Source organism: Chiroxiphia lanceolata, chromosome 9 (assembly GCF_009829145.1).
Source record: "Chiroxiphia lanceolata isolate bChiLan1 chromosome 9, bChiLan1.pri, whole genome shotgun sequence".
Classification (NCBI taxonomy): Eukaryota; Metazoa; Chordata; class Aves; order Passeriformes; family Pipridae; genus Chiroxiphia; species Chiroxiphia lanceolata.
Genome location: NC_045645.1, coordinates 30,436,627 through 30,464,226, shown reverse-complemented (window position 1 = coordinate 30,464,226; position 27,600 = coordinate 30,436,627). Strand labels below are relative to the sequence as shown.

The 27,600-nt window shown below is 41.1% G+C and overlaps 1 protein-coding gene across 4 annotated transcripts; it reads right to left on the bottom strand.

Moving 5' to 3' along the window:
* Window positions 1-326: 326 nt before the first annotated feature.
* Window positions 327-27,284, bottom strand: EDEM3 (ER degradation enhancing alpha-mannosidase like protein 3). Of its 4 annotated transcripts, none has more exons than XM_032696422.1 (21): window positions 27,106-27,284; window positions 25,328-25,373; window positions 21,621-21,721; window positions 19,149-19,188; window positions 18,572-18,684; window positions 17,795-17,948; window positions 17,159-17,293; window positions 15,947-16,052; window positions 15,304-15,401; window positions 13,913-14,038; window positions 13,160-13,243; window positions 11,916-11,999; window positions 11,531-11,655; window positions 10,872-11,037; window positions 8,531-8,685; window positions 7,615-7,768; window positions 6,933-7,127; window positions 6,010-6,175; window positions 5,380-5,565; window positions 4,497-4,544; window positions 327-3,871 (listed from the first exon to the last, which is right to left on the bottom strand). In XM_032696422.1, the coding sequence occupies exons 1-21, from the start codon at window positions 27,264-27,266 to the stop codon at window positions 3,462-3,464; spliced, it is 2,853 nt and encodes a 950-aa protein (XP_032552313.1). In that variant the 5' UTR covers window positions 27,267-27,284; the 3' UTR covers window positions 327-3,461. The 4 variants fall into 4 exon arrangements, with proteins under 4 accessions (XP_032552313.1, XP_032552315.1, XP_032552314.1 ...); XM_032696424.1 differs by lacking the exon at window positions 27,106-27,284 and adding an exon at window positions 26,725-26,748; XM_032696423.1 differs by lacking the exon at window positions 4,497-4,544 and having other exon boundaries at window positions 27,106-27,281.
* Between the last annotated feature and the right edge of the window lie 316 nt (window positions 27,285-27,600).

The window sequence follows — 27,600 nt, the reverse complement described above, 5'->3', positions numbered from 1 at the left end:
CAGTAAAATGAACTTTTTGTGGATGTGTATTCTGGATTGAAAAAATAAAATAATAATGCCCAAGTCACAGAGATGTTGAAATAGTACAATTAGCTCAGGTTGCCAAGAGCTTTTCCTGTCTACTTTCAATTTTAGGCTGAAAAGGCAACAGAGAATACCTCTGGATTTGGGCAACCTCCTAGAGGAAAACTGGAGGCTTCTCCAGGGTGGCAGCCACAGAACCTGCTCCATGCCCTCATCGAGGCTGCCAGTGAAGCCGTGGGAGTTGCGGTGTGACTCCCAAAAGAATCCCAGCAATTCAGAAAGGAGCACCAGTTCAGCACAGCTTGACCAGAATATTTACATTTTATTAAATCTTTACAATCAGCAGTTATAATCAAGTACACAAGTATGTACATGGATTATATACATTTTAGCCCAGACTTTTACATCACAGTACATAGTTGCCCTTAGAAATATTGTATACACATATCACCAGAGAGTAAAACCCAACAATAGTGTTACAGCACCTGTTATTAGACATCTTTCATAAGAAAATATACTGCTGTAAATTGGGCTGGCTAAAAAAACGAAACCGAAATCTTATAAAATCTGAACATACAATATTTCATTCACAGAATGGTTTGTTTTCTATATTCTGACTGATGCCTGTTGCATAAGATGTCCTGTTTTCAACCTCTCAACACACCCTTACTGGTGCCTGTTCAGGTACACTGGCAGGAGGAGGAGAACCAAAGCTGGGCTCATTCTGAAACTTCATTAAGAAACAATAAATGTAAACGATTAAGATTCCTTTAAGATCAAATAAGAAATTAATTGGCTGATCTGAATTACATGGCATGGAATAAGTGCTAGTTTCAGCTGTGATTCCTGAATTCTTCAGTGTTCAATCCCATACAAATAAATGTACAATGCTATACACAAGGAAGGGCAGTTACTGATTAATGTACGAGCAACATTCCTTACGAAGGGAGCAGCCTTCCAAGAATTTGGGAAGAACACTCGCTCCCTTCTCCAAAAGGGTTTTTTTTTTTTGATAAATACATTCTTTTTGCTTTTTAAGATGACAGTAACAGAAAACTGACTTATTTCCAGGCTGATATGAACAGGTTAAACTAAAGCCTATGTCCTTGTAAGGAAATACAAAGTGAAAATAACCTGAATAAAACTCTTCCCCAATTTAATCCTCTTTTCCAAAAGGTCAACCTTCCCTGATTCAGTTCTGTAAACAAAGCTATGGCTCTCATGATGGTTTCAAAGGGAAAGTAGAACTAACTGAAACAAGAAAAACACCAACCCAAAAGGAAGGAGGCAACAGTTATCTGAGGTAGGCCACCACCAAAACGCTGCGTCAAATCCACCGGGAGTTCTGGGATCACTGGAAATCCCTTACAAGGTAACATCTGCTGCTTTAGCAATAGGTGCAGAGAAAGCAGTTAAATAAAAAGGAGCTGGTGATGGCAAGGGAAGTTAATGTTTTCATAAAATTTGACATCTACACCTAAATCTGCAAGTAAAAAAAGAAAAGCTTGAGCTGCTGTATTGACAGAGTAACAACCAGAGGCCTCTGAGATATAAAAATAACTACTGTCACCAAAAGAGCTACAAGAATGAAGATGATGTCCATGTCAAAGAGCACGGGAACAGAAATGCTCCTTTGTGGCACTAAGCACTGACAGATCAAAGGAATTATCCGAGGGAAAACGTTTGATCTGCACCCTGATGGGTTTGGTCCTGGTCAGGTCCCTTCAAGCCCAGGCACTTCCAGGGCTCCAGGGAACCAAGGACACTTACAAGGCTCCCATGGTCAAATGCTTCACATAAGAAACTCGTGTAACTAAAAGCATAAATAAAAACATTCCCAACTGAAAACCCCAGCTGCTTCAAGCCCTGCTCTCCACTCCAAACCTCCAGGTATTTGTGCAAAGGAATTAGAACTACATTTAAAATTTCAAAGGACACTTTTTCACTTATCTTCCTCAGCTCCCTCCTACCCTAGAAACGTGAAGTTATGGATGATCCCTGGATGGACTGCCATGCTCTCAGAAGGTGCCTGTGCATTGTGAGACTCTTGAAAGCAAGGGTGGCTTGGATACATGGATACAACATTGCCTGGGATTGCTCTGCTCACTGTACAGGAGTATTAATACATACAGTATGGCTGTGCTAATTAACAGTTGCATATTCAGCACATATAATTTCACCAGTTAAATCAAAGGTGCAGTTCAGAGTGGGGCTTTCTTTTTTGTTTATTCCATCGTAACCACGAATGTAACCCTTCATTTTTAGCCTGGTGCAGCATATAGGCAGTGTTCATTTAGTCTTTTATATAAAACAATTCCTTAAACCACAATTCACTAAAAGCAGTTTATATAAATCAAGTTAATTTGTTTTTGGCAGTTTCTTTGGACACAGTCAAAATGTCTCTACGTTGTTTAAACTTCCCCATTTTTATTTAAATAGTTTTTCACAATGGGGATAACAAATTAGGACTCACCTGTAACAAACTCCAGAGCCCGGAGTAACATCCCTGGGCTCTGAACTATCGACCCAACAGCCCAAATTGTTGCACTTCCCTACTGGCATTGGCCTCCCTGCCTTAAATATCACACATACAGAAGTTGCATATAAAAAGAACGACAACAAAGTCAAGCTGTTAGAAGTCAAACTTGTAGAAAAAGGAAGGATTTGTTACAGCTGATGTAGCTCTGTGTCCTCTCCATTTCAATTCCATATCTCAGGGCAGACTGGAGTCTTTCAACCTGGGAGGCCAAAGGAAACACCTGGGACTCAACATCTGCCTTGTCCACTTTACCTCAGCCTCGAGCATGACCTTCCTTCACCTTTTCCTGGTGGGCCCCACGGCTGGCTCAGTGTCCCTGGTGGAACCTGCTCACACAGTGCCTTTGGTTTGGATGGGAGCAGGAGGGAAAACTCCCATGGCATCGTGGAATGGGGTGATGAGCAACACTGCTGGGTCTGATATGTCAGGACAAAACCAAACTGCTCCCAGCTGTGCCTTAAAGACACAACAACTGGGAACAATTTCCCCTGCTGCTGTTGCCCAGGATTCCAGCTGGGGAGGGTCCAGCAGGACACCAGGGGAGCTCCCAGTGCCGCCGTCGATAACCGGTGCTGGTTTGTCACCCAACCGTGCTCAGCTTCTGCTTCCCAGGGCCCAGGGGAGCGTGTCCTCCCGGAGCCTGGAACGCAGGAATCGGCTCCTTCCCTGCCTGGGCTCCAGCCCCAGCCGTGGGGCCACACAAAGGCTTGGATTGCACGTTCCCATTTTGAACCAGGAGGAATTAAAAGATACAAAGCACGTGCGGGGTCTCTGGTGTTCCCCAGGGGACACCTGGCTGCTCATCACAATACTGAATATGTTTGCTTGGATATCAGGGCCTCACTCCTACCCAAAGAGGTCTCCATTTGTTTATTAACAAATAAGTTACTATTACAAGTCATAGCTCATCCTTTTCCATCATTTCAAATGCTTCTATATCTTCATTCCAGTCTGCTAATATGGATTCCATAGGTGTGACTTTATTATCCCAGTTAACTTTGGAATTTGACTCTGTCTCAGTCTGTTGTTCCTGAGGCTGGTTATCCCCTGATGTACATGCTGGCTCTGGAGCACCGGCCTCCTCGGTCCCAGGGACGTAGGAATCCTGATGTGAAATGGGAACACTGGCACTGTCTGCGTTAGCAGGAGATAAAGAACCAGGGTCAGCAACATCTGAGCTCTCTCCTCCTTCCTCGGGCTCCTCACTGGCTGCACCAACATCCTGAGATCCTGAAGCAGCTTCCTCTGCATTCTGTTTATGTGAATCGTTTTCAGTTAATTTCTGGTCCATATTCTCCATTTCCAAGTCTTTGAGAGGGAAGAAAAAAAAAAAGAAAAAAAGAGTTAAAACAACCGTAGGAATGCAGCATTTTATTATGTATTTCAAAAAAGCAAGGTCACTTCCCTTGGCCTTATTTCTTCAAGAAAGTGCAGACTTTCCAGTGATATGAAAATTTAAAGTTACTAAGGACCATATTTTTACAAAGAGAGGGGAGGGAAGACTTTTAAACACATTTTAAATGATGGCAAACAATGCAGTGAGGCTTGTTTTGGTTCCTCAAATGTCAGAAGTGACTTGTGGGTCAGTGCTAGTTACCCTCCTTCAGTCTTAGCAAATACCCACTGTGTGCACTGAACTGTAATACTGGATTTTAAAGCACTCCCAGATCCACCAGGATCCCACATCTGAGCAAGGGACAGCTGGACAGTTTTATAAGTTTACTGAACTGCGATTTTAAGAGAGCCGAGGGCTGAGCCTCCCCCATCACACCCCCACTCAAACTACCAGCACATATCCCCAGTCCCAGTCCAGCTCTCCAACAGCTGCCCAGTTTAACCATGATGCAGATTTCTCTGGAGTTTGATCGTTATGGCCAGAATACAGGACACTGATATTTCAGGACCTGTAGGGAATTTAACATGGGATACTTACTGCTATCAATAATGTAGTTTGGAATCATTTTACCTTTAAAGATTGTTGCTGGGATTCCAAAGGGAAGCACGGGGGGGGGGGGGGAAGAAGCAGATATGGATTACAAATTCTCAAAGGCAGAGCTATCTTGTTTTGAGCATTTTGTTAGAGCACTTAAGCACAGTTACAAACAGAAGGGATTTGTAAGCTAGGAAGAAACAACACTAGATTGGAGTATATCACCTTTGCAAGGGTGCACAAGATAAATGCTGTCACTGATTTTCTAGAGAAACTTTTCTTACTTACTCTGCTTGGACACAGCAGTCCTATGAGGAAGGCTTACAAGAGGAAAATCTGGAATTTTCTGCCCTATTCAAACATTTCAACTGGGAATGTATTAGCTTGCAATTTTCTTGTATTACACAAGAAAACCCAGGAAACATCTGAGGTCAGCAGCCTCATGTCTCATGATAACCACTTCTCCTTAGACAGGCAAAATAGTTCTAACACTTGTCTCTCTCCTTTTGGGTACCAGGAATGTCACTGGGGAGTTTGGTAAGGGAGGGGCATTGTCAATGTAGGGCACTGGAAACACTTAAGACTGTTCCTGATGCTACTTCAAAGCACATGATGACAAAAAGGGCTCAAAAGGAATCCAAAAGGCTGTATTTTTCTCATTAGTCAAAGTGACATTTAACTTAGGAACAGCATTTCTGGATGTTAACTTGTAGGGGGAAAGGGCAAGGATACATCTCAGATAAGGGCTTTCCTAATAAAGAACTCATTCCGATGTCACACAAAACTATAGCACCTTTGGGCAGCAGCACAAATTATTATTGTACATTTTGCACTGTGCCACAGCACAGATGGAAACTGCATTTACAGAAATGCCCTCCAACCTTACCTCTGTCTTTTGCTTTATCAGACAGGAGCACCTCCACAGCCTCGTACTCCCGGATTGCATCCAGGATAATGTTTCCTTCCTTGTTGAAGAGGAAGAGCATGGGAATTGTGATATCGTCTGTATTCTTCCCATCCCCAGCCATTTGGAAGAGAGGAGCTGTGTCGCTGCTGCTGCCCTCATTGTCATCTAGGCAGGGCACACAAAAGGAAAGGCAAACTTCCTGTTAGATCAAACTGCAGCTCTGAGCTTTGGCACGCTGGGAGCTGCTTTCCCTGCCCAGAGAGTCCCAGGCACAACATTCACTGGGAAAAGAAAAACCCCAACTTGGGTATTTGTTTTCCTTCCTGATTTTCACTTGCATCCCCATTTTTCCTCAGCAGTTAGTATTGACAGCACTCTGTGATCCTTAAAATAGCAACTTTTAATCTGCAGAGACAGTGACAATCCCCCATCCCAGTTTGTTTTGCTGCACTTTCTGCACAGAGCCAAACCCAAAATGTCTCTTCACCCTCTGAAAGCACAGCTTCTGTGCTGGCATCTCAGCCTAACAGTTTGTCAGCTTTCCTGCATCTTCAAATCTGTACAGTTAGGTTAAACTCACACAAATGAAGAACTTAGAATTTTATTTACCAATAACAATGCCTCCTATGGCTCCAGCTTTCTGAATGTTTCGTGCTTTTTCAGCAAACATACATTGGCCTCTCTGCATCAGAGCAATTTTCTCTTTCACTGCCTCAGGATTAGTGATCTCTGAGCATCCATTATATGGCTTAATGGTTGCAACAAATCCTCTTGTCTGTTTGGAAAAAAAACAAAAATAAAGAGAGAATTAAAGCAGCAGGTTCAAGCTTGTAAAAGATTCCTACGTATTTTGGTTTCTTCACTTAATCTAATGCATTGTGTTGTCTTCTGTCAGTGCAGGCAATCTGTATCCTGAAACTGGAGTTCTGAGAACCAAAGAATGCCCAGCTGAAAACCCAATTCTCATATTCAGAGTATTTTGTCTACACTGGTGAACTGTTGTCTCTGGAAGTTTTTCTTCTGTGAACTGCTAGTCTGGAAAACTCCTCTTTGGGGCTGCAAATTGCCCAACTGAAGCCATGGGGGTTTCCTACTGCTTCCAAAAGGGAACATTGCTCTGTGGTATTTTCTTCTTCCTTTAGAAAAGCTTGCATAAGAACAGCTTACTTTAGCTCTAAAACGGCTTCTGCAACTCATGGCTGACATGGGAGGAAAACCTTCCCTTAAATCAACATCTCTTTAGCCATGCCATGCTGCAGGTGGGATAAATTTGTTTCAAAAATCATCCTGTGTATGTATTTTAAATCCTAAACCATGGCTGATGACTCAGGAGCAGAGCACAGTGATAAGCCACTCATTTAAATGACTGTCACTGCTGTCATCCTGTCACTGCTGGGCCCTGTCATTTTAACAACTGTAATTAATTGATCCCCCTCCACCTGGCTGCCCTGAAATACTGCCAGGACAGTAAAATTAAGGCTTTTGCGATAAGGAAAGGAAGAGAAAGCGAGGGACAGATCTCACACACACACCCCTGCTTTGTGTTTGGATAAGTCCATCCCAAATTGCGCTGGCCCAGCAGTCAAGACCACCCTGCCAAAGAAGGGATGGGAAACAATCTGAACAGCACGAGGAGGGAGCTGCTGCTCTTTCTGCTGCTGACTGGAGAGTTCAATCATCTCCTGCATGAACCGTAAGCCATCCTCAGCATCCAGGGAACTTGCTGCCTGCAGAGAAAAGAACCAATAATCACTTTTATCTTAAATGTTTGAGAAACTTGGGGGAAAAGAAATGCAAGTTATGTTTGCTACAAAGATTTTCAAATACAGAGTGGATGCTTGTTGCCACTCATTCATCGTTTCAAATCAGGTTTTTTAGGACCTGAACTGCCCAGAAGACTGAAAATATACAAATACACAGACCTCCTAAGGAAATGGAAATATCTCACACTGAAAGCAGTGTTTTCAGATAAGATGTCGTGAGCTACATCACTTTAACATGAACACCCTCCATCTCATTTAATGCAAGATTAGTTAAAAGTCTTGCTGAGGTAAAATATTAACAAGCATCAGCCTGCTAAATATAGCTGCATTTCCAGCTCATGTGCCTCCTTCCAGTCTGGCTGTCCCTCTTCAAGCTCCAAGTGTCAAATATCATTGCTAGTAGGATTTTGCTGAAATTTCTGGAAAAAGAATATACCCTGTCAGGCCTTACTTGCACTGCATGCTGCACTAATTGCACCCGTCCATCTTTCAGATGGATCAAACTGACTCCCATCTTCTTCAGTATCTCCAAGTGCTCAGGATTACTGGCCATGAAATCTCTGGCTCTCAGCGGTGGTTTTGGTCCACTTCCCAAACTCTCTTCTCTGCCAAAAGATATTAGAGATCAAAGCTTTAAAAACTGGGTTATTCTTGAAACAGAACTCTCACATTATCCCCACCAGCACAAGGTTAGAATTCTTTGCAGTAACACTGAGTACAAGCTTCAGTAGAATGCAACTTCTCACTTTTGAAAAAAGTTGTCAATATTATATCAGTAATTTTATAGTGCAAAACACCCTCCCAGCATTGATAACAAAACTTGCTCTCATTTCTAATTAGTCTGCATCATTGTAAGACTGACTAAAACCAGTTTCCCTCACGCAGTTGCTACTCAGTGTTACTCATGAAGTATAAAAATAAAAGAGGTGGTTAGAAAGAAACTTCCTCGGCTTTAACACTGTCCTAAATCCCTCAGAACAGGTACAGTTATATATGGCAGCATGATTTGCTTACTATAAAGAAGAGTTGCAGAACTGTTCAAGAGACTACAGAAATTAATTTTAGAAAATCAGAGAGATGTGTACTTCCTGTAATACTCCAAGTGGGAATTTGTAGCCCAGGTATGTGGCTCATTAAGCTCCTTTTGCTCAGAAAGACTTGCTAATTCCTGCTGGAAATGAACTGAGTCTTGCTGATGGTGCCACAGAAACCACGACTGATTTTTCCTGTAACTAGGAATCCACTCCCAGAGGACTGCAAGCTCGAGCAGTACATCCAGTACACCTCATATTTCTCCTTCCATGCCTAACAGATCCTATTCCACTCACTCCTGTGCTAAAAACAAAGACAGAAAATGTTCATCTTACGCTCTGGAAATACCCCTGGGACAGCTCTTATCCACCACGTTTTTCAGAGGTTCACGAATGCTCTGAGCAAACATCGGGTCATTCGGGAAAAGAATCTGGGTGTTGGGACAGGTCCAGTCAAAGTTGCTGTCGTCCAGCTCCGTGTACTCTGTGGTCTAAAATGAGAGATACACATTAATAAAATGCAGGTTACATTTTCATATCAAGCAAATGAACAGATAAACCTCATGATCTGTGTGCTCAGGACATGCAGCAGCTGAGTGCAAGAAAGGGGAATCAGGGATAGATAAATACGACACCAATTCTGATTTGTAATTTAATGAATTTATACACAGTTTCCAATTTTTTTTTTTGCAGAAACAGCTAATCCTCTGCTGGCAGACACTACTTCTCAAGCCTGGTCATGACCCTGCACTTTTCTGTGCTGGACAACTAAAGGGAGTAGTTATGGTGTCATTTATTATTGCCTTTCCACCAAGTGACCACCTGCAGGCCTTGGGTCACTCCTGCTTTGTGTTACCAAAATTCTCACAGCTTTTCCTATGAACAAAAGATTCTCCTCCTCAGGGAGCCACACAGGCTTGCAAGTCTGAATCTATATATAATTCAAAGAATTTCTATTTTTAGGAAAGCTGACAGAGTTAACATTTGCACAAATTGCTGGTTTGTAACACGTGAAACCATGTGGAAAGTGGCTGGTGGTTTGGAGCCATATTTAGCCTGTCCTTAGCTTTGCAACTAACTGGTTAGATAACCAACAAGTTCATTTTCTCACCCATAAAAATTAATGTAATATTTATCTAGTTGAAAAAAACCAAACCACCCCTCCTGTTTGCAATTAAAAATCAAGTATTTAAAGGCTCCCTAAAACCCAAGACCTAAAGGGCTACTAGTTCACAGGAATAGTAAGACATGACCTTTCCTGTTTATGAGAACAAATACAAACAGGATGTTGGGTTCATACTACAAACTATCTCACATGCAGTTTGTCTTCATAGCAGTGTGTTTATGTTAAAAATAATTTACACATTCCATTCATTCACATAAAATCCCATAAGAGTAACACACCCAACATCACAGCCCATTTTCAATTGATTTTTTGATTTGTATTATGCCCATTAACAAGTTTGACTTAAAGAGCTTAAGAAAACTGTATTTGAGCAATTTACCTTCTTTATTGGCCTTATATTAACATCTGTGGTTCTCAAGAGAATGACCTAAGTTAGGCCAGCCTTGACAGCTGTGGGAATCCTGCCTGTCTCAAAAGTATCTAATTCTTATATTGGGAACAAATGTCATATAAAATGCTCCTTCAGACCCTTCAGAAAACTTCTGGCATAGTGTAAAAAACAGCCTCCATTTGCAAAACTCCAAGAAAAAAGGAAATAAAAAAATTCTCAGGGAAAGAACATTTCAGAGGGGGTGTGGGAGGGATCTCCACCATCAAGGAACACTAAAAAGCAACCCCATGACCCATTAAATACATTAAATATATTACCAATGTTAGAAATTAACATCAAGTAATTAAACATCTGTCACTGTCTAATGCTAGAGTGCATAAAACAGGGTGATTTCTCCTCAGCTGTAAAGATTTCTCCAGGACACAAGATAAGCCTTTTCCTCTGAGCCAGGCACTACTGTAAAACTCTTAGTAAAGGTTAAAAATAGAGGCACAAATAAGGGAATTTATGTCCTTGATGTCTCAGACACTCCACTTCCTCATGCATTTCTTCTGCTTGCCACTAGTACTGCTGCCTTAAAGATAAATTATGTCACCTTATTGACCACATAACCATAAAAGATGAGTATTTATGATGCTTCATGGCACAGTTGTATTGCTACAGGTTATTTTGGAAGGTTAAGTAATTTATAAACCCATAAGCAGCCTCACATTTACGCAATAGATGCCTATTATGTGGATTAAAACAATGAAATATACCAAAAATTACAGCTGTACCTTGACAAAATAACTTTGAAGCTGTCTCACAAAACCTTTCAAAATATGCCAAGGGTTCATGCAGTAGAACAGACAACAAAAACTTGGGCATGTTATTGGAGATATATGGAGATAAAAACATTCTAGTGTGTTATTTTCTAATTCAGAAAGGTGGGGAATTATTTTCTTGTTAAATCTTGCTACTATTACAATTTCTCAAGGTTCAGCAGTGCGGAATCCAGTCATGGAAACATTATTCACACTCCTGTGACTGGCACCGTTAATATGATGAAATACTGCATATTAAATGTGTTGGAACTGGTGCACTGCTTCAAATTATGATTGAAAAATGAAGGAACTGATTCAAAGCACGACAAACTGATTTAGATTTGAGGTGTTACATACTGTGTTTTTTTTGGAGATGGTTTGGTTTGTAGTGGAGAGCCAAAGTGGTAATAGATGAGCTTCTGTAGTGAAGATATAATCCTCAATGTCGAAAATCATGTCTTCCTTGTCAGCAAACAGCAGGTACAGGTATTTAAACATCTCAGCCAGAAAGAACGAGTCCATTCTATGGGAAAAAAAAAAGTGGATGTCCTTTAGGGAAATCTCCTTTGTTCTAAAACATCAGTAAAATAAATACTCCTATTGCTCCAACTCTGAAGACTTCATGACTGTTATTGCTGAGCATAATTCTATTAGAATTCCTTCCACTTGGAAGAAACTGTTTGGAGGGCAATGATTCAGCATGTTCAGTACAAAACAGAATTACAGAAAAAACAAATAAATCTCCTTACAAACGTACAGATTTCAAGTATATTTTGTTTGAAGGTAATTCACCTATTGCTCTGAGACAAATGAACTATTGTTAAACTATTCTTATGGAACAAACTATAAAACTATTGAAACAGTTTACAGACTAAGACAAATGGGTTATTTAAGACTTGACTATCAAATTGAAGACAGACAGCTACACAAAATTCAATTAATTCAATTATATAAACAGGGCAATTTGATTTTTTTCTGTATCTTTATACGAAGAAAAGAATGGTGAAAACTTTTACCTGTCTTCATGACTCCCCGTGCGGACATCCTTCATTGCAGCAAACCCACAAGGAACTCTGGCATACTTGTTCAAGTTTTCAATGAGGGTTTTTCCTACTTCTAGATAGTAAGGGTCTCCCGTAGCCTGTAAAACAAAACCCAAAACTAAGCACAGAGGTGGTTCTTTGTCGCTCAGTTTTCTTTCTAATGCTAGAGATGTAAAACAAAACTCCTAGAACAGTTGTTGATAATCAGCAATTTCATCCGGGTTATCTACAGAACTGGCTGCAGGAGGTCAAATAAGATGGAAATGTGCTACTCAATTTTGGATTGAAATAAAAGAGCAACAAAATTCTAGGTGCTAGAAAATGTGACCATAAGTCTGAGAATTGAACATGATTGTACCTTATATAAGAAGTAAGTGCTTTCAGCAAATTCAGGCCTTAGAGGATGCTGAGCCCAGTGAACTCTGAAGTCTGTTGTGAATGCCTGAGGATGAGAAAGGACAGACAGAAATAAATGCAAGAAGGAAAAAACCAAACATGGGTTTATTCTGAATTTAACAATAATTGTACAACCAGCCAAGCTTTGATAAATACCATTTTTGCAAACATTCCCACCACCTGACATCCAGTGCATTAAAGTGTCATTGCAAACTGACAGATGGTTAAACAGCTGTCCCTAAATTAATGACACAGACTAGAAGTCAGGTATCTAAAAATCTCCTAGTCTGTGTATTCACTCTTAATATGCATTGGGAAAAGCCACTTCTGTCATACATACAAAGGTTTAAACTATGTCTTTTCTAAAGGGGATGGTCTATTGGCTTAAATACAACTAAGTGACCTTACAAAGGTTTCTTCATAAATATAAAACACCAAAAAAGCAACCCAAAAAACCCACAAGGAGTCGAATCATACCATTTTAAAAGCACTAAAAAAAAAAAAAAAAGAATCATTCCAATGCTTAGAGAGCATTCTTTGGTCTCAATAACCACATTAGGTGAATGTGATGTTAATTAAAATGTTCTCTAGCAGAAATAAGCTTACTCCAGAGGAAAGTCAAAATTAAACTTGAAGTCAGAAGCCTTCTCATACATTCTGGGTCATCACAGCTTAAAGACACACATTTCAGCAGGTAAACAAGCTTTTTTGGGCAGAATTCACTTGCTCAAAGACTTGCAGCATCTGCAGTAAGTCTGTGTACTGACTTTCAAGGACATTATGCAAAATTTCAGAATGTTCTCTCAGAACAATTCAGTCTTTGGGTTCCCTCCCTGGTTTAATACAGACGACTGTGATCTTTAGCATTAACACTATTATATTGCTAAGCAGCTACTACTAAATGTGATTATACAAGTTTTGCATAATGAAATGAGTCAAGGTCAATTTTGAAAGACTGAAATATAAAGTCTAAGCAATTGTTAATAGCAGCAGCTTCCCATTATTGTGTTAATTACAGCAGAACTGAAGGAAAAATATTTCATATCCAGAACACATACGCAGACCTGCAAATCACATCAGAATGCTGTGTAAATGAGCCTTTCATTTTAATAACACATATCTACTGGTTGTATATGAGTACTATATATGAGATTGCTCAAATTGAGGTAAAAATCAGTCTACACAATCAAAAAACCACCACCTTACCTCTGGAAGAAAGTTATGCTTTTTTATAACCTGATAAAGCATCTCATGAGTTTCAATTGCAGGTCTAATATCGCCCTTCAACACCTAAAATGAAATAATAAAATTAACACTAATTCACCAAGCATAGCAATAATATTCAAAGTTAAGCACACTCACTATGTTCATGTAAAGCTACAGATCAATTACATACTGTAATTATTACTCCCTTTCAGTGTAAGCCACAAATATTCCAAATCAGTGAACTCATTAAGATTATTGACTATGTAGAACAAAGATCTCTGTCATTTACAGAGACCTGGGGTGGAAATGTGATTTAGTTTGTTTTAAAGATATAAATGGCATACAAACTAGAAGATTTGTCACTAGATTACTAAAAAGGCAGATTGCGTGTTTTCATGAGGAGAAGGAAACAAATTATATGGATATACTTTTCTTGATAGTCAACATGGCCAGAAAAGCATCATAGCAATGAAGTGACAGGAACGAGTACAGAAATCATGGAATCACAGAGTGGTTTGGTTTGGAAGGGACCTTAAAGCTCATCCAGTCCCACCCCCTGCCATGGGCAGGGACACCTTCCACCAGCCCAGGTTGCTCCAAGCCCCGTCCAACCTGGCCTTGGACACTTCCAGGGATCCTCACCCAGTATTTCTGAAAATCAAATTACTAAGCTTGACCTGAATGTTATATATCTAGTCCAGTTAATAATTTACTTGTTATTAAAACCATCTGCTCCTGGGTTTTAAACCTTACCTGCAAACCAGGGAAGAAAGCCAGCAAAGAATCCATCCAGGTGCGAGCATTTAGCATGGGTTTATGAATATGAACATCAAGAAGAAGAGGTGGTTGGCTGATGTATCTCATTATGGCATCATAGTGCTGCCAAACAGCAGAAAAAACAAGTTTGTGTTACCAATACCATTCCAAAATCAGACAGAGCTCACCAGATCGGCATTTTATTTCAGTGGAAGAACCAGGACTACAATCCCAATCATTACTATATTTGGCAATGCCAGGAGGTTCTAGTTTTGCAAACTAAAAATAAGTAAATACTGAAAATCTCCACACGCAAAACTTATCAGGTTTTCCAAGTCATGTACATACACAAAAGTATATTCGGCAGCCATGTGATAAACAAAGAACTATCACAGTTAAGACACATTTGTTTGGGCTATATTTTTAAGCACACACTGAAAAAGGCTGAAACTGCTTTCTCTGAACAAGAGAATTCAAAACCAAATGCATCTCAGGAGGAAAAGGAGGTAAAAAAATCCCAACAAAGCAGCTGGACTTGATGGCTCAGAATTTTAAAACCCACTAGCTCATGTGCCACCTTGCTGACTTCCAGTCCTGTACTCCCCAAGGAAAATGCCTTTTTGGTTTTCTGGAGGTGCAACCATGAGCACATGAGTCAAACTGAAAGGAAACACTTAACAGATGTCACTCAAGGAAATATAATGGGGGCTGCACATTAGGAACATGAAATAATCACTGCACCTAAAGTGTTACAACAGGCCTTTAGCCACTGAATTACTCCAGTTTTAATGTAAAATCATGCTGTATGATATAAAATCATTTTACCATCTAAAATGTTTTTAATGAATGTCACTATTTTCAAAAGAAATAATACTCTTATGAAGGAATAGAGATGCTGACAGCTGCATAGTAATCATATAAATTTAGTAATCCAAGTGTGGTTTTCAGCTTGTAAGCATACTTAAATGTGTCCTGGGTCTGAGGATCTGCAGTGCAAAGCAAGATCCAGGCTTTGATTTTCAGATCTTTTCTGCTGCTCCAGGACAGAAGCTGTACCCTGGCTTGTAATAAGAGGCCCTTACATTGTTTTACAGAAACATTTCTAGCATTACACTCTCCAAGGTGATCTTGAAATACAGTTTCTCCTGTACTGGAAGCATGGAGAAAGGTCTAGAAGATTCTGGGGTTAAAATAACTGCTCAGGTGACAGCTAATCACCCAAGATTAGCAAAAACCCTCGGTAAAAAGAGCTGGCACTAAACACAGCACAAGTCACAGAAATTCTGCTAAAGATCTCTTCACAGGCTGCTCAGGCCAACAGCTGACAACACAATTCCTCTTAAATCTGTCTTACAGAAGACACAAACCTGAGCAAGGTGTTAACTTACCGTGTTAAACCTTTCCAGGAAACTGTCATCTCCCAGCAAGACATAGGCTTTTAATAAATATTCATAATAGGAATCTATTCCTGCTCCCACTCCACTATCTAGAAACAGGAGGAAATGAAAAGGTGGGTTTACTTTAAGTAGATACATGGGTGTTTCCTATATTTTTCCATTTTGATTTCAAAGGCTTTTCCAGTAAAAGGAAAAGCCTTCTATCACTAGAATTAAGGTCCAGATGGATGCAGAGACATAACACTGTGTGTCAAAGCAAAAGGCTTTGCAATGCCAGTGCACATAAGAATAGGGAGAACATGCATTGAAGCCAGTTGTTTCACTTTCCTCAGAGGAAATCACTTCTACACTCCTATTGATATTTTTCCTATGTATTTATAGCAAAATCTCTGAAAGTTTATCCCAAGGTATTCCCCTCTCAGTGTTAAAGTGAATCAGGGAGCACTTTGCAATGAATAAAACTGGTTTCTCTACCAAAAAGTCCTTTCAGAGCAAAGCCAGGCTTTGGTGTAGCAGGTTTACGCAGCACTGAAATGATGTAATGCTTTTCTATAGTCTAGATAAGGGTGTTGGGGCTGTGTCAGGAGTTTTTCCCTGCTCCAAACCCCCGATCCTGAGCCAGGACATCACCCACCTTTTCGGACCCAGTCTCCAGTGTGAATGTTGATAGTGACACCCACTAAGTTGCTGCTGCGCTGCCTCTTCTCCCAGATAAAATCAAGAGCTTTCCGGGCATATTCCTGCAACAAAAGCCAAAAAAAAAAAAAAAAGGAAATTAGAGAGACACAGATAATAAAGACTGTTATTCTTTTGTCTACTGAAATTCAGATGCGAGGAAGGAATAAGATGTTTCATATCTAGCAATTATAAATTGCAGTATTACACACACTTTAATAGTACAATATTCAGCCCACATTTTATACAGTTATTCAGTGGCTGATCAGCAAGACTGGTGCTTGGCTCCACAAGTGTTTGCCAATACACAAGTCAAACACCCTTCTGCATGGGTTTCCTATTCTAAAATAATGATGGGATAGTGCAACCTAATTAAAGTATTTCAAGAAATGTATCATCCTTAGAAACAAAATCCCTGTGTTCTTTCAGGCACCTCAAGGTGGAGCAGCAGCCCCTGTTCACTAATATCCTAGTTATACACATTCTTTACATGCCCCAAATTAACTTGAATTTAACATCTACTCAACTAAGATGACTTCAAACAGCAAACACATGCACGGGATTTTCAGGGGCCCAGCTTTGCTTCCACTGGGTTCCACGACAGGAAATGAAATACCAGGCACCTCATGAAAGATTGAAAAAAATTCTCATCTGGAAAAGAGCTTGCCTTTTTTTTAATCAGATGGAGGTTGTATCAGATACCTGCAAGTATTTTCATTTACCTTTCTGATAAGGTGTATTTCTGATAATACATCTTTAGGTAGGTCTTGCACATGTTCAGTGACTCTACACAACTGTAGGGTTTATTTATTTTAGTTTAAAGTGCATTTTAAGGACCAAGCACCTCACTTTTCTTCTTACTAGTCCGGATGTCTTTACCCCAAAAGCTATGGAAGCACTACCCTTATGCTGTTCTTCAGTACATTTATCTCATTTACTGTTGTATTACTGTAACTACTTTCAATCAAAATTATTTCCCATGATTTAAAAAATAATTAAAACAACCAAACCTTAGAACAAAGCCCACAAACACAACAAATCTGCATACATACAATTTTTTTGTGCAGAACAGCTAAGACACACATCCATTTCATGAACTCAAAGTTACAGAAATGTAACAGAACACTAATTAACACCTAATCCAAAAAATAAGATATCATGGAAAGCAAACCTCAAATATAGCTGTTCCTGTGAATCTGCTTAAAGCTGCAAACTCAAGGATCAAGGTACCAGCACAAGCTGTACAGGTATCAGTTTCTGTTCCTGTTCGTGCTTCTGGATGTCTTACACCAAATTTTAAGTTAACCTAGAGAAAAATAGAGATTATCATCTTTGTATTTACTCTTGTAACTCTTAAGAATTTTCACTCTTGTGATTGTACAACAATCTATAGCTTCTTCTAAAGACAAGAGAAAAAAAACCACACAGCCCTCTTCAGTTTTGCTTTGCTTTTATCACCTATTGTCAACTCAAATGCACAGAATATTATCCAGAAGCACCCAAAACACTCAACCCTCCCAAATAAGGACCTGTTGCCTGGCTCAGGAAACATTGGAATAACACAATACACCCTGAAAACCCAATTCTAGCAATTAATATTTACCAGCAAATCAGGAACTCAGAACGTTCCAAGTGCTCTTGGGAATCAATCTTTGTAAACATTTCACTATTCCTGGCTCCAGAGAACACCTGTAATTTCTCAGCTTTTGATTTTCTGTCCACTTAACAAATACAAAAATGATTTGGAAACAGAGATAAAACCAGAACAACAGAAGTAATCCTGCATGACAGAAAGCAGAGAACTTACCCTTGGGTAAGGGAGACCACTAGTGGTGTTGAAGGCAGGTAAAAGCTTGTAGCCCAGCTCCTTTGCCATGTGCAGGAGTTCACCGTTGTACCACTGCATATATTCACCTTTTTCTTTCAGCATAATTGCCACTGAATGCCCACCTAGGAGACCTCTGAACACAAGAAAAATTATCCCCACCTCAAAAGGGATGTTCATCTGAACGGCAGTGCAAAGATCTCTACCATTTAGATGTGCATAACTGTGCTATATTCACACAGCCCTAGTTTTCAGATTGTTGATGCAATTCCCTTCATAATCAAGGTTAGTTGCAGTTATTTTGGAAGCCATTCTTACTGTTTATCAGTCCTGAACTGCAGAGGAATCACTGATTCAGCAATATTTGTCAGGAATAAAAACCAACAGCTCTAAAACTGCATATAATAACTAAAAATTACATGCTGTGATCCTGCACTGAGCACCAGAGGTCCCTTCCGCTCTGAAATAATCCACTACCCCGAGTACTGAAATCTGCTAAATCAAGTGTTCAGAGTCATTTGTTAGCCTGTTTCCAATAAGAAAAAACACTGCTACCTCAGCAAGCACAGTTTTTTGAAATGAGAAAGCTGCTGCTGCAGGGTCAGTTTGATCCAGTGCCACCGCAGCGAGTCCTGCCTCGCATTTTAAACCCTCTCAGGCAAACTCCTTAAATGATGTGAACAGCACAGGAAGGTATCTCTGAAGGACATTTACCTAAAGCCCACCTTTTAAAGAGTTTTGAAAACGAAAGTTACTCACCCAAGGACTCTTATGTTGGTTTCAAAGACAGACACAACGATGTCATTATCTAAATTAACATCCGTTATTACTTTTTTTACAGCCTCTTCAAACTCTTTGGTTTTATTTAACACCTGGAATACAAAGGGAGGTAGGTGTTAAGTTCCAACATAGCTAATACAGTCACGGGCTATTTAAGTACAGTATATTTAAGTGCACATAAAGTCATCCATGAAATACGTATATAAAATTTAAAACCATACATTAATCAGTGGTATTAAGGGGTGTCCCCCAATAACTCTGCATGTTGCTTTAGGCTATGAAATGGGAAGCAAACTCACATACTTCTTTGTTAAGTTAAAGCCCCCAAAAAGCAAGAGAAGAAAGTATCAATGACATTTGAAGGAACTGCTGTAGTTTTCTTCTACAACGAACTCCAAACACGGCCCTCACAGCACTTGAAATTTCTTACAAGTGACAGTCTCTTCAAACAGAGAGCCAGAGATCAATGAGCAAGAAAAGGAAATCCAAAAATAAGTCTGAGCATCAGAAGACAACCTTTTTGTTTTATCAAAGTTTATCAACAGATTAAACTTACCACAAGAGTGTCCAAGGTATCAATCAAGGTCAGTGAAAACCTACGAAAGGAAATTTAAAACAGATTTACTACAGACCTGTATGAGTAGAAATCAAGTCATTTTTAATAGTAACTGATACCATGGAAGAAACTAAAAATTCTCACAGACCACTGGGTGCCAAAAAATTAGTTGTACACAATATGTTTAATATGAAAACACTCTTCTAAGTTTCTTCTCTTTGTTAGTGACCAGAGTAGGAGCTCACTGAAAGAAGCTGTGATCACAAATACCTTCATTTACTGCAAAGCTTTCTAACTTCTTGCAAGAAAATTTCATTTTTATTCATAGTCTCAAATCAAATCTAGTAAGAAACTGAAGAAAGTGGTTTAAAGTCTTCTTCCAACTTCTGTTTTACTTTGTTTTTCAAAAACAGGAAGAATGTTGAGAGTCAAACTAAAAGAACGTTGAGATCCAAGCTAAATTTCTCCTACCAGCAACTGTTCCAAAAGTAACAAGTGGCAGGCTCAAAATAAAGAATTACTTTATTGTCTTTAAAATAAAGAACTACTTAAGCAGTGCCCAAGACCAGGCTGGACAGGGCTTGGAGCAACCTGGTCTAGTGGAAGGTGTCCCTGCCTGTGGCAGGGGGTGGAGTGGGATGAACTTTAAGTCTCTTCCAACCCAAACCATTTAGGATTCTATAATTATTCCATAAAAAGAGAACATCAAGTCAGATCCACACGGTTTCAAACAGGAATATCACAATAAGATCCCTAGATTTTCTCCAGGGCTGTTCTGGTGCATCCCAAGCTGAGTGGGCCTTTCCCCTACCCCAGTAATTATATGTATAATTGTATCTCAAATATATCTCATTCCAACAATTGCTCTATGCTAATGTTAAAAAACACACACCACACATACAATTTACAGAACATGATGGTGTTAAAACTGAGAACTTTGGAATCAGTTAAAACTGCCAATTAAAGAGTAAGCACCAAGAATTTAAGCAGGGTGTCCAGAGTTCGAGACCCTGTAAGCAACACGTGACTATTAAAATCCTAATTAAGTGCTGCTACATTACAATTTTCTTTAATTTGTAAAGACATAAGGGCATTCTGTGAGTGCTGTTCTACAAGGAGCAGTGTCTCTGTTAGGCAGTGGCTAAGCACAACTGCCTAACAGAGACACAGCTTTTTGTATGGAAAAGGAGGGAAATTGTGCCTTTCACAGCTCTAAAGCTGGTGTGCAAGTACCCTCCTGAGCTCTGCAGGGGGACAGAGCTGACCCAGCTGCCTCACCCTGGCACTTGTGACTGCAAGGGCTTGGAGAGAACATGACTCATGAGGCAGCTGGCAAGAAAAAGGATTAGATAAGAAATCTGGTCATTAATAACAGAACTAATTATAAGGTACAGATTAAAGAATGTATACAGGAAAATGATAAATAAATAGACTAGTCACTGCATCTAAGGGCCTGAAAGGGATTTTTACTCAAATGATAGCGTGTTATCGTGTAAAAAAAGGTCATCAGGACTAAAAATACATTTTCTTGACAATTCTTTTCCATCAGTTGTATCTCTCAATACCTCCAAAACAGCAGGTTTATACAGAAATTTCTAGACTAAGGAACTTTTGTACGTAATAAAAATAACCAAAATAACATGCTCAATATTACTGAGACAATTAGAAGTAGTATTTAAGACAAGGACTTCAGCTGTGATTAACCCTATTCTGCTTAGGGACACTGAGCAGTGATATCAATAAATAAAAGCAGCAGCTATTTGTAATTAAGGATTTCTTCCACAAACTGCACACACACAAAGGAATCAATTAGAACACACTGAGACTAAGTCAACTCTTTGATTGTTCCATTTAACATGGAGGAAAAGTTCTTACATCTACATTTTTCTGGCCAAAGGATCAGTACTTTCTATTCTAAGCTACCTTAAAAGAACATGAAGTATGTTCATGTCTGAAATAATGTTTTATGCTTTGGCAAAGGCCTCAGGGTACCACACACATGATAATCATTTGACTATTTGTTTTCAGAGAACTTTCAACTTAAAAGAAAGGCATTTTAAATAGCATTCACAAGGGCAGCATCATGGATAAGTTTATTTTTCAGCTGATCATTAACCTTTATGACCTCTAATATTAATAACATTAATGTCAGTTCACATTTGGAAGGCTTTCCTATGGAAAACACTTGGAAAATGGTTAAAAAAAATGATTATCGAATCTGCTGAGTTGGAAGGGGCCCATTCGGATCATCAAGTCCAACTCCTGTCCCTGTGCTCCAAGAAATTATCTTTGGATCTCATTCACTGGTCAATTCTCATGTCACATCATTTAACTTCACGGGAGGAAATAATCCAAGTATTTCTTACAAGTGCAAGTTTCTGGACATGCCAACTGAACAAACAAGTTTTACGTGCTGCAAGTTGTACTTAGATTAGATGTTCACAGGAGCCAGTAAGCATTTCAAACACTAACTTTCCCAAGGCATCATCCACGTCCCCTCGACTCGGTTCCTGACCCCGGACTCGACCGCGACACGTTAAAGGCATGAGTTCATCAGCGGGATACGCGTGTTCCTGTGGGGAACAAAACAAGGCAAGGAGTTACACTGCTCAGAGCCAGCACAGCAACTCTGGTAAGGGATCTTACTTATGTTGTATCTCACAAAAACGGCATGGCAGTCAGAGAGCCTTCGAGGTGGGAAGGGACCTCTGGAGCTGGTCTTGTCCCACTCCTCTACTCAAGCCTGGCCATCCAGATCCGCTTGCCCAGGACTGTGTCCAAACAACTTCTGAGTACCTCCAAGGAAGGAGATTCCTTTGGGCTCCCTGTGCCAGTCCCTAGTCCCCTTCACAGTGAAGAAGCATTTCCTCCTCTGTTTCAGTTTGTGCCCACTTCCTCTGAGCACCACTGAGAAGAGCCTGGCTCTGTCATCTTGACAGACTCCTTCTTAAACCTGGAAGGTCCTAGAGCCTTCTCTTCCCCAGGCTCTCTCAGCTTTTCCTTACAGGAAAGCTGATCCAGCCTCTTCATCTTCCCAGCCCTGCAGTGGACTCTGCTCACTGTGCCCATGTCTCTCCCATGCTGGAAGCCCAAACTCCAGGTGTGGCCTCCCCAGTGTGAGCAGAGGGGCGGGATCACCTCCCTGACCTGCCGGCAACATTTTCCCGAGGCAGCCCAGGACTCCAAGAGCTGCCTTTGCTGGCTCATGGTCAACCTGGTGTCCACCAGGACCCCCAGGTTCTTCTCTGCTGGGTGGCTGGAAATGATTAAACTGGGAACAGACCAACAGGACCTATTTTCTCTCTAAGCTCCCAGAGAAGTCTGGAACAACTAATGCCACATCCAGGAAAAAAAATAAGAGTAGTTAATTGTGTGCTTTCTGCAATGAGGCACATGTGACATTTCCTATGACGTTACCACCTCAAAGATGAGTTTAAAACCTAAAATTAATGCAGGCATTATCAAGTGGCTGGTATTTCATGGAGGATTTTGTGGGAATTAGACTTAAAAGGCACTTTGGAAACACTTCCCAATGAACATAAAGTGGCCCAGGGTGACAACCAGTGACAGGTAAGAGAACACAGAAGTTAAAACAACAAACCAGTAAATTATTACATAAGGCATAAAAAAAAAATAACCTTCACCAAAAAGAAGCTTGAAAAACCCGAGCCTTTTTCAAATAGAACTGACACCAGTATAACAAATATAAAACTGATGTTAATAAAGATGAATCTTAAAGATATCTAATTCCAACAAACACGCCCAAAATCGCCTCTCCATTAGAAGCTCAGTGCAAACGATCTGGGATGGAGCTTCTCTCTCAATTTCATCAGGGAACTGGCTGCTCTACTGTCCTCTCCAGTTTGAATTTTAGTGGACAACTAACATGTGGCAGGATAAAAAACTCCAATTACTGCACTGAAACTGCAAATAAACACATTCAAAGTATTTCCAAATATATGGTACAAAAATAATCTGTATTCAAACACGAAATAAAGGAAGAAAAAAGGAACATTTCTCTATAAATAAACAGCTCTTACAGCAACTCCTTTTGAAACTGATGGTTTGTTTCCCTGTATATCACCCTCCTGAATGTTTTGGTCTTTGCACAACTCTTTGTTCTCCTTAAGTTCAACTACAAAAACCAGAATCTAGATCATTTTATCACAGCTCAGATGTTTCTGAATATCCTGCAAAGTATTCAGCAAAACAGATTAAAGAAGTACACGACAAAAGCAAAGTCAAAACTTCTTAAATTATGGAGAGAGGAGTTATAAAAATTCTGGAGAAAATGGACTTTTAGTTTGGCAAGATCATAAGGAACTGGAAGCATTTTAAAAAATAAAAGTTCACTTATTCCCTGCCTAGATCAGGAAAGGCTTCTGGATTAAATGGTTTCCCAGCTTCTCCCTGGCCTCAAATAACTGACATTTTCACATGTTCTTTCTGACAGCCAAGAAGAAAAAAAATCCTGATTATTACAAATATTGTTGAAGGACTGGGAAAAAAAAAACCAGCAGCTTTTTACTCAAAGCTTCTGTTAATAACTAAAAAAAAAAAAAAAAAAAAGGGAGTTTCCCTTGCAAGCAAACATGAATTTTCAGTCTTCTAAACACACATGTCTGAAATCCATATTAATAGAAACAGAAAATCAAAACTTTTCAGCTGGCTCTTTCAGAAGCACCTGCAAAAGTACTTAATTCTCTTGCTGTCAAGAGTCAGGTCTGACACCCTAATCTTTTCTTCAGCTTTAAACAAACAAGTCCCATTTCTCTGTTTGTTTTGTGCTCCAGTATACGTGGCAAGTCCACATCCTTTTGGCTCCAAAGTTTCCAGGATAGCTGAAGTTGTTCCTCTCTTTCAACCCGAATTTTCTTGCTTCAGATGTAGCAAGAAGCGTATGAGCTGCCTGTTTATCACTCAGTGAACAGCAGGAGCACAGATCCTTGTAGTATTTTAAGCAATCTTGCCAAATGCATGATTTTTTCCTTGGGGAAACCCAAGCCAAGTGTTTTCCATGGAATCAGGTCCCAGGTAACCAGTTCCAAATTATCCTCAAAAAGTCTGATGTTTGGTTAAACTGCTAGAGGGGGCAAAAGTAGAGAGTTGATGATACAAAGAGAAACTACATCCCTTCTACCCATTCCAGGGCCCTGGACCTCTCACCTGCTGTATCAACTTGTAATTCCCAAGCTTTTCAGCTGGTATTACATATCAAAGTGTTAAACCACGACACAGAAACTGGGACATGTGGCAAGATGCTGCCAGGAGACAGCGGTTTGTGCTGCAGGAACTGGTGCAACCTGAGGGGTTTCTGCAACATCCACAAAGAATGTGCAAGACTGTCAATGGAAGGTCAGTAAAAATGCATCTTTTATATTTATCTGAGTCACACCTGCAGTTTCTCCTCAGAAGTGTGTTACTTAGAGTATAATGGACTATTGCTTGAGGCAAGTCCACTCTCAGTAACTCTTTATTCTTTAGCAGATCTAAACCAAGCTGACTACATTTCAAGGTGGGTTAGAATGGCTCACAGATCTAGAACACAGGGACACCTGCACAGAAAATCACAAGTCATAGCAAAAGAAACCATAGTGAGCATGACTTATGGTCATATGACACTCACATGCTCAGCAGAGCCTGGAATGCCTGCATATGACACCACATCCCCTTTCTGGGGTTTGTAAAAGGGTCACCAAACTGCACCTGACACGTCTGACCGATCAAGAAATATTACACAGCATTTTCACCTACAAAGTAAGTGAGATCAGATAGTTCTCCACAATCTGATGGCTACAAACAGCTCTTCTTGAGCTTCCTTTTCCTACCAGTTTTAGGAGTCTGGAATTTCAAATCAAACACTTTAGTAAAGATGAGAACTGTTGGAAACATAAGATAAAGTGGTTTGGGAAAGATCAGAGCAGAGATTAGGAGAGTTACCGCAGGCAATTCTGAGTTACCCCTCCAAAAGCCACCGTAACTCTCCTGACGCTGCTCTTCCTGAAAGTAACATTTGTTCATGTCTTTTTAAAGGTTGTACAGGTGCTGTTATTTATTTTAGCTTTGTTTTCACCCCTCCCTCCTGGATACTTCTCTAGAATGTCATGTACTGTAGGCTGATTTCTCTCCCAGGTCAGCAACAACTCCTCTGACAAACATCAAACGAGTATTTTACTCACCATATAATTGCTATATGCATGATCAAACATTTCAAGCACTTGATTTCTAAAAAAGAAAAAACCAAAAGTGTTAGTGGTCTGTCTCCCAACGGCCTTTAATGCACCATCTTAGATGTATCACACTTTAATATCTGTCTGAATATCAGTAACAGGTCCTTTACAAACACATTCTACTCAAGTAAATGAGATACAGAATAGTGATTTTTCCTAATTTAACTACTTTTGGTCACTGTGGAATGCCTCTTTCTTCACCTAACATGAAATTAAATATTTGGGGATTTCCTGGCAAGCAAATACTAAGGAAAACTCTTGTAGTTGCATTTATCTTACCAGTCTGAAAAGCAGTCAAGGTGAGAAATGCTACTATATATAAAAAAAAAATCCAAAAAGCACATTGTTTTTTTGAGAGACAGCTTTACTTCCAGTCACTCCTAACTGTTTTACTCAGGAGCCCTGCAAGCAAAAGAGGATGCTAATTCTACCATCAACATAATTCACAATCTCTGCTGATAAGACTGAACATAAACGAGCCAAGAACACCACAGTTATACTGTAAATATCCAATTTAGTTCAGTGACTTGGAAATTTGAGAAGTAGCTTTAACTCATCGAGTGTATTAAGTCATCAAAAGAGCAGAAGATGGTGCTTTTTCCAGGTACTTCACAGGATCTGGGATCTGCAGCAGCAGACAAAGCCCCAGATGAACTAAGCACACAAAGCTGCTTAAAATTTACATTTACTGGGCATTTTCTGGGACTGACATGACCCTGTCATTAAATAAATACACAGATTACTTTATTTAGAAGTGACCCCAAATACAAACCATGGCAGGACATGACCTGCACATCCCTGAGGCATCGGATGATGTTTTAAGTGCAAGATATTAATGCAAAAACTTTAAAACCCAGCAGGGAAAGGAATTAAAACTCCTTGTTGTAGCCACATGAGCAAAAAACACAAAAAGATTATACACACAAAATGCCCTGAGAACACAAAGTGGGAAACTCCAGTAACTGTAAACACCGGAGTTAAATATCAACTTATATCTGATGTTTGGACTTGAGGGTCTCGGAGGCCTTTTCCAACTTGAGGGATTCCATGATTAATAGCCAGGAGAGGATCCAGAGTGCTTCTCCAGCAGATTTTTTGCATCACTATTCTGTACCACTGACCAGAGGATGATGAAACTGCCCCAGTAACATAACAAGATCGAGATACGCTCGATTACAAACTTCTTTTACAGAAATCCCACTTAATGCAGGGAAATATATTTCCAGCTTGCCATAACCTTTACCCCTCAGCCAAAAAGTACACCAAGAGAGAATCAGGTTCTGACGTGTACATGCACAGTTTAGCTCACACACAGGAACTCGGCAGGAACATGGATAAACATTTACCTTTTTTACGACTCCCGCACTCTCACGGAGGCAGGGCCATAATTAAACCAACCGAAAGCGGAGCTGGAGTTACCTTTGATCGCTTTTACCCCTAATTCCACGGAACCGCCGGCTGAGCCCTCCTGGACGAGGTGCCAAGCGTTGTGAGCTGCGGGCTCCCGGAGCACATGGAGTGACCCCCGAGCAGCCACGGGGATGGGGCTGACCCGGGAGCCCAGCGGGTCCGGCACACCAGCCGCAGCGCCGGCGGGGCCGGTGCCAGCGTGTCCCGGAGCTTGGGGACAGGGGACACGTTCCCGGGGCTCCGCGCCCGCCCCAGCCCCGGGGGCGGCTCAGACCCGCTGCCCGCCGTCCCTCCCCGTGTCCCGTCCCGCCGCTCACCCCAGCCGGCGCTTCTCCTCCCTGCTCATAGCCCCGGCGCCCGGGGCGGCCGCCAGCACGGAGGAGGCGGAGAGCAGGCCCAGGGCCAGGAGCCTCCAGGGCCGCCTGCAGCGGGCGGCGCGCTCCCCGGCGCGGCAGGGCGGCGGTGCGCTGGGGGCCATGGGGGCCGTGTGGCGGCGGTGCCGCTACTCCCGTTGCCGCTGCCGGTCCCGTTCCCGGCCCATGGCGCTGCCGGCGCTGCCGCCGCTCCCGCGGGGCCCGGCCCGGCCCTGCCCGGCCCCTGCGCGCGCCCCGGGGGCGTAGCCAAGGAAACCGCCTCGCGCCGCCGCCGCCGCTTCCGGGACCGCCGGGCCAATGGGGGAGCGCAGCGGGGCGGGACACGTGCGCGCGCGGGGCGGGCACGTGACGAGACGGGCGACGTGGACAAAGGGAGGGGCGGACTACAACTCTCGGCGTGCACCGCGCCCCGCCCCGGACCACAGCTCCCGGCGCGCA

Coding starts and splice junctions, on each gene's coding strand:
- EDEM3 (XM_032696422.1), bottom strand. CDS start 27,266: ATGGCCCCCAGCGCACCGCCGCCCTGCCGCGCCGGGGAGCGCGCCGCC. Junction 13,244..13,912: donor CTTTCTTCCCTGGTTTGCAG/GTAAGGTTTAAA, acceptor ATTTCATTTTAG/GTGTTGAAGGGCGATATTAG. Junction 3,872..4,496: donor AAACTACATTATTGATAGCA/GTAAGTATCCCA, acceptor TCCCTCTCAAAG/ACTTGGAAATGGAGAATATG.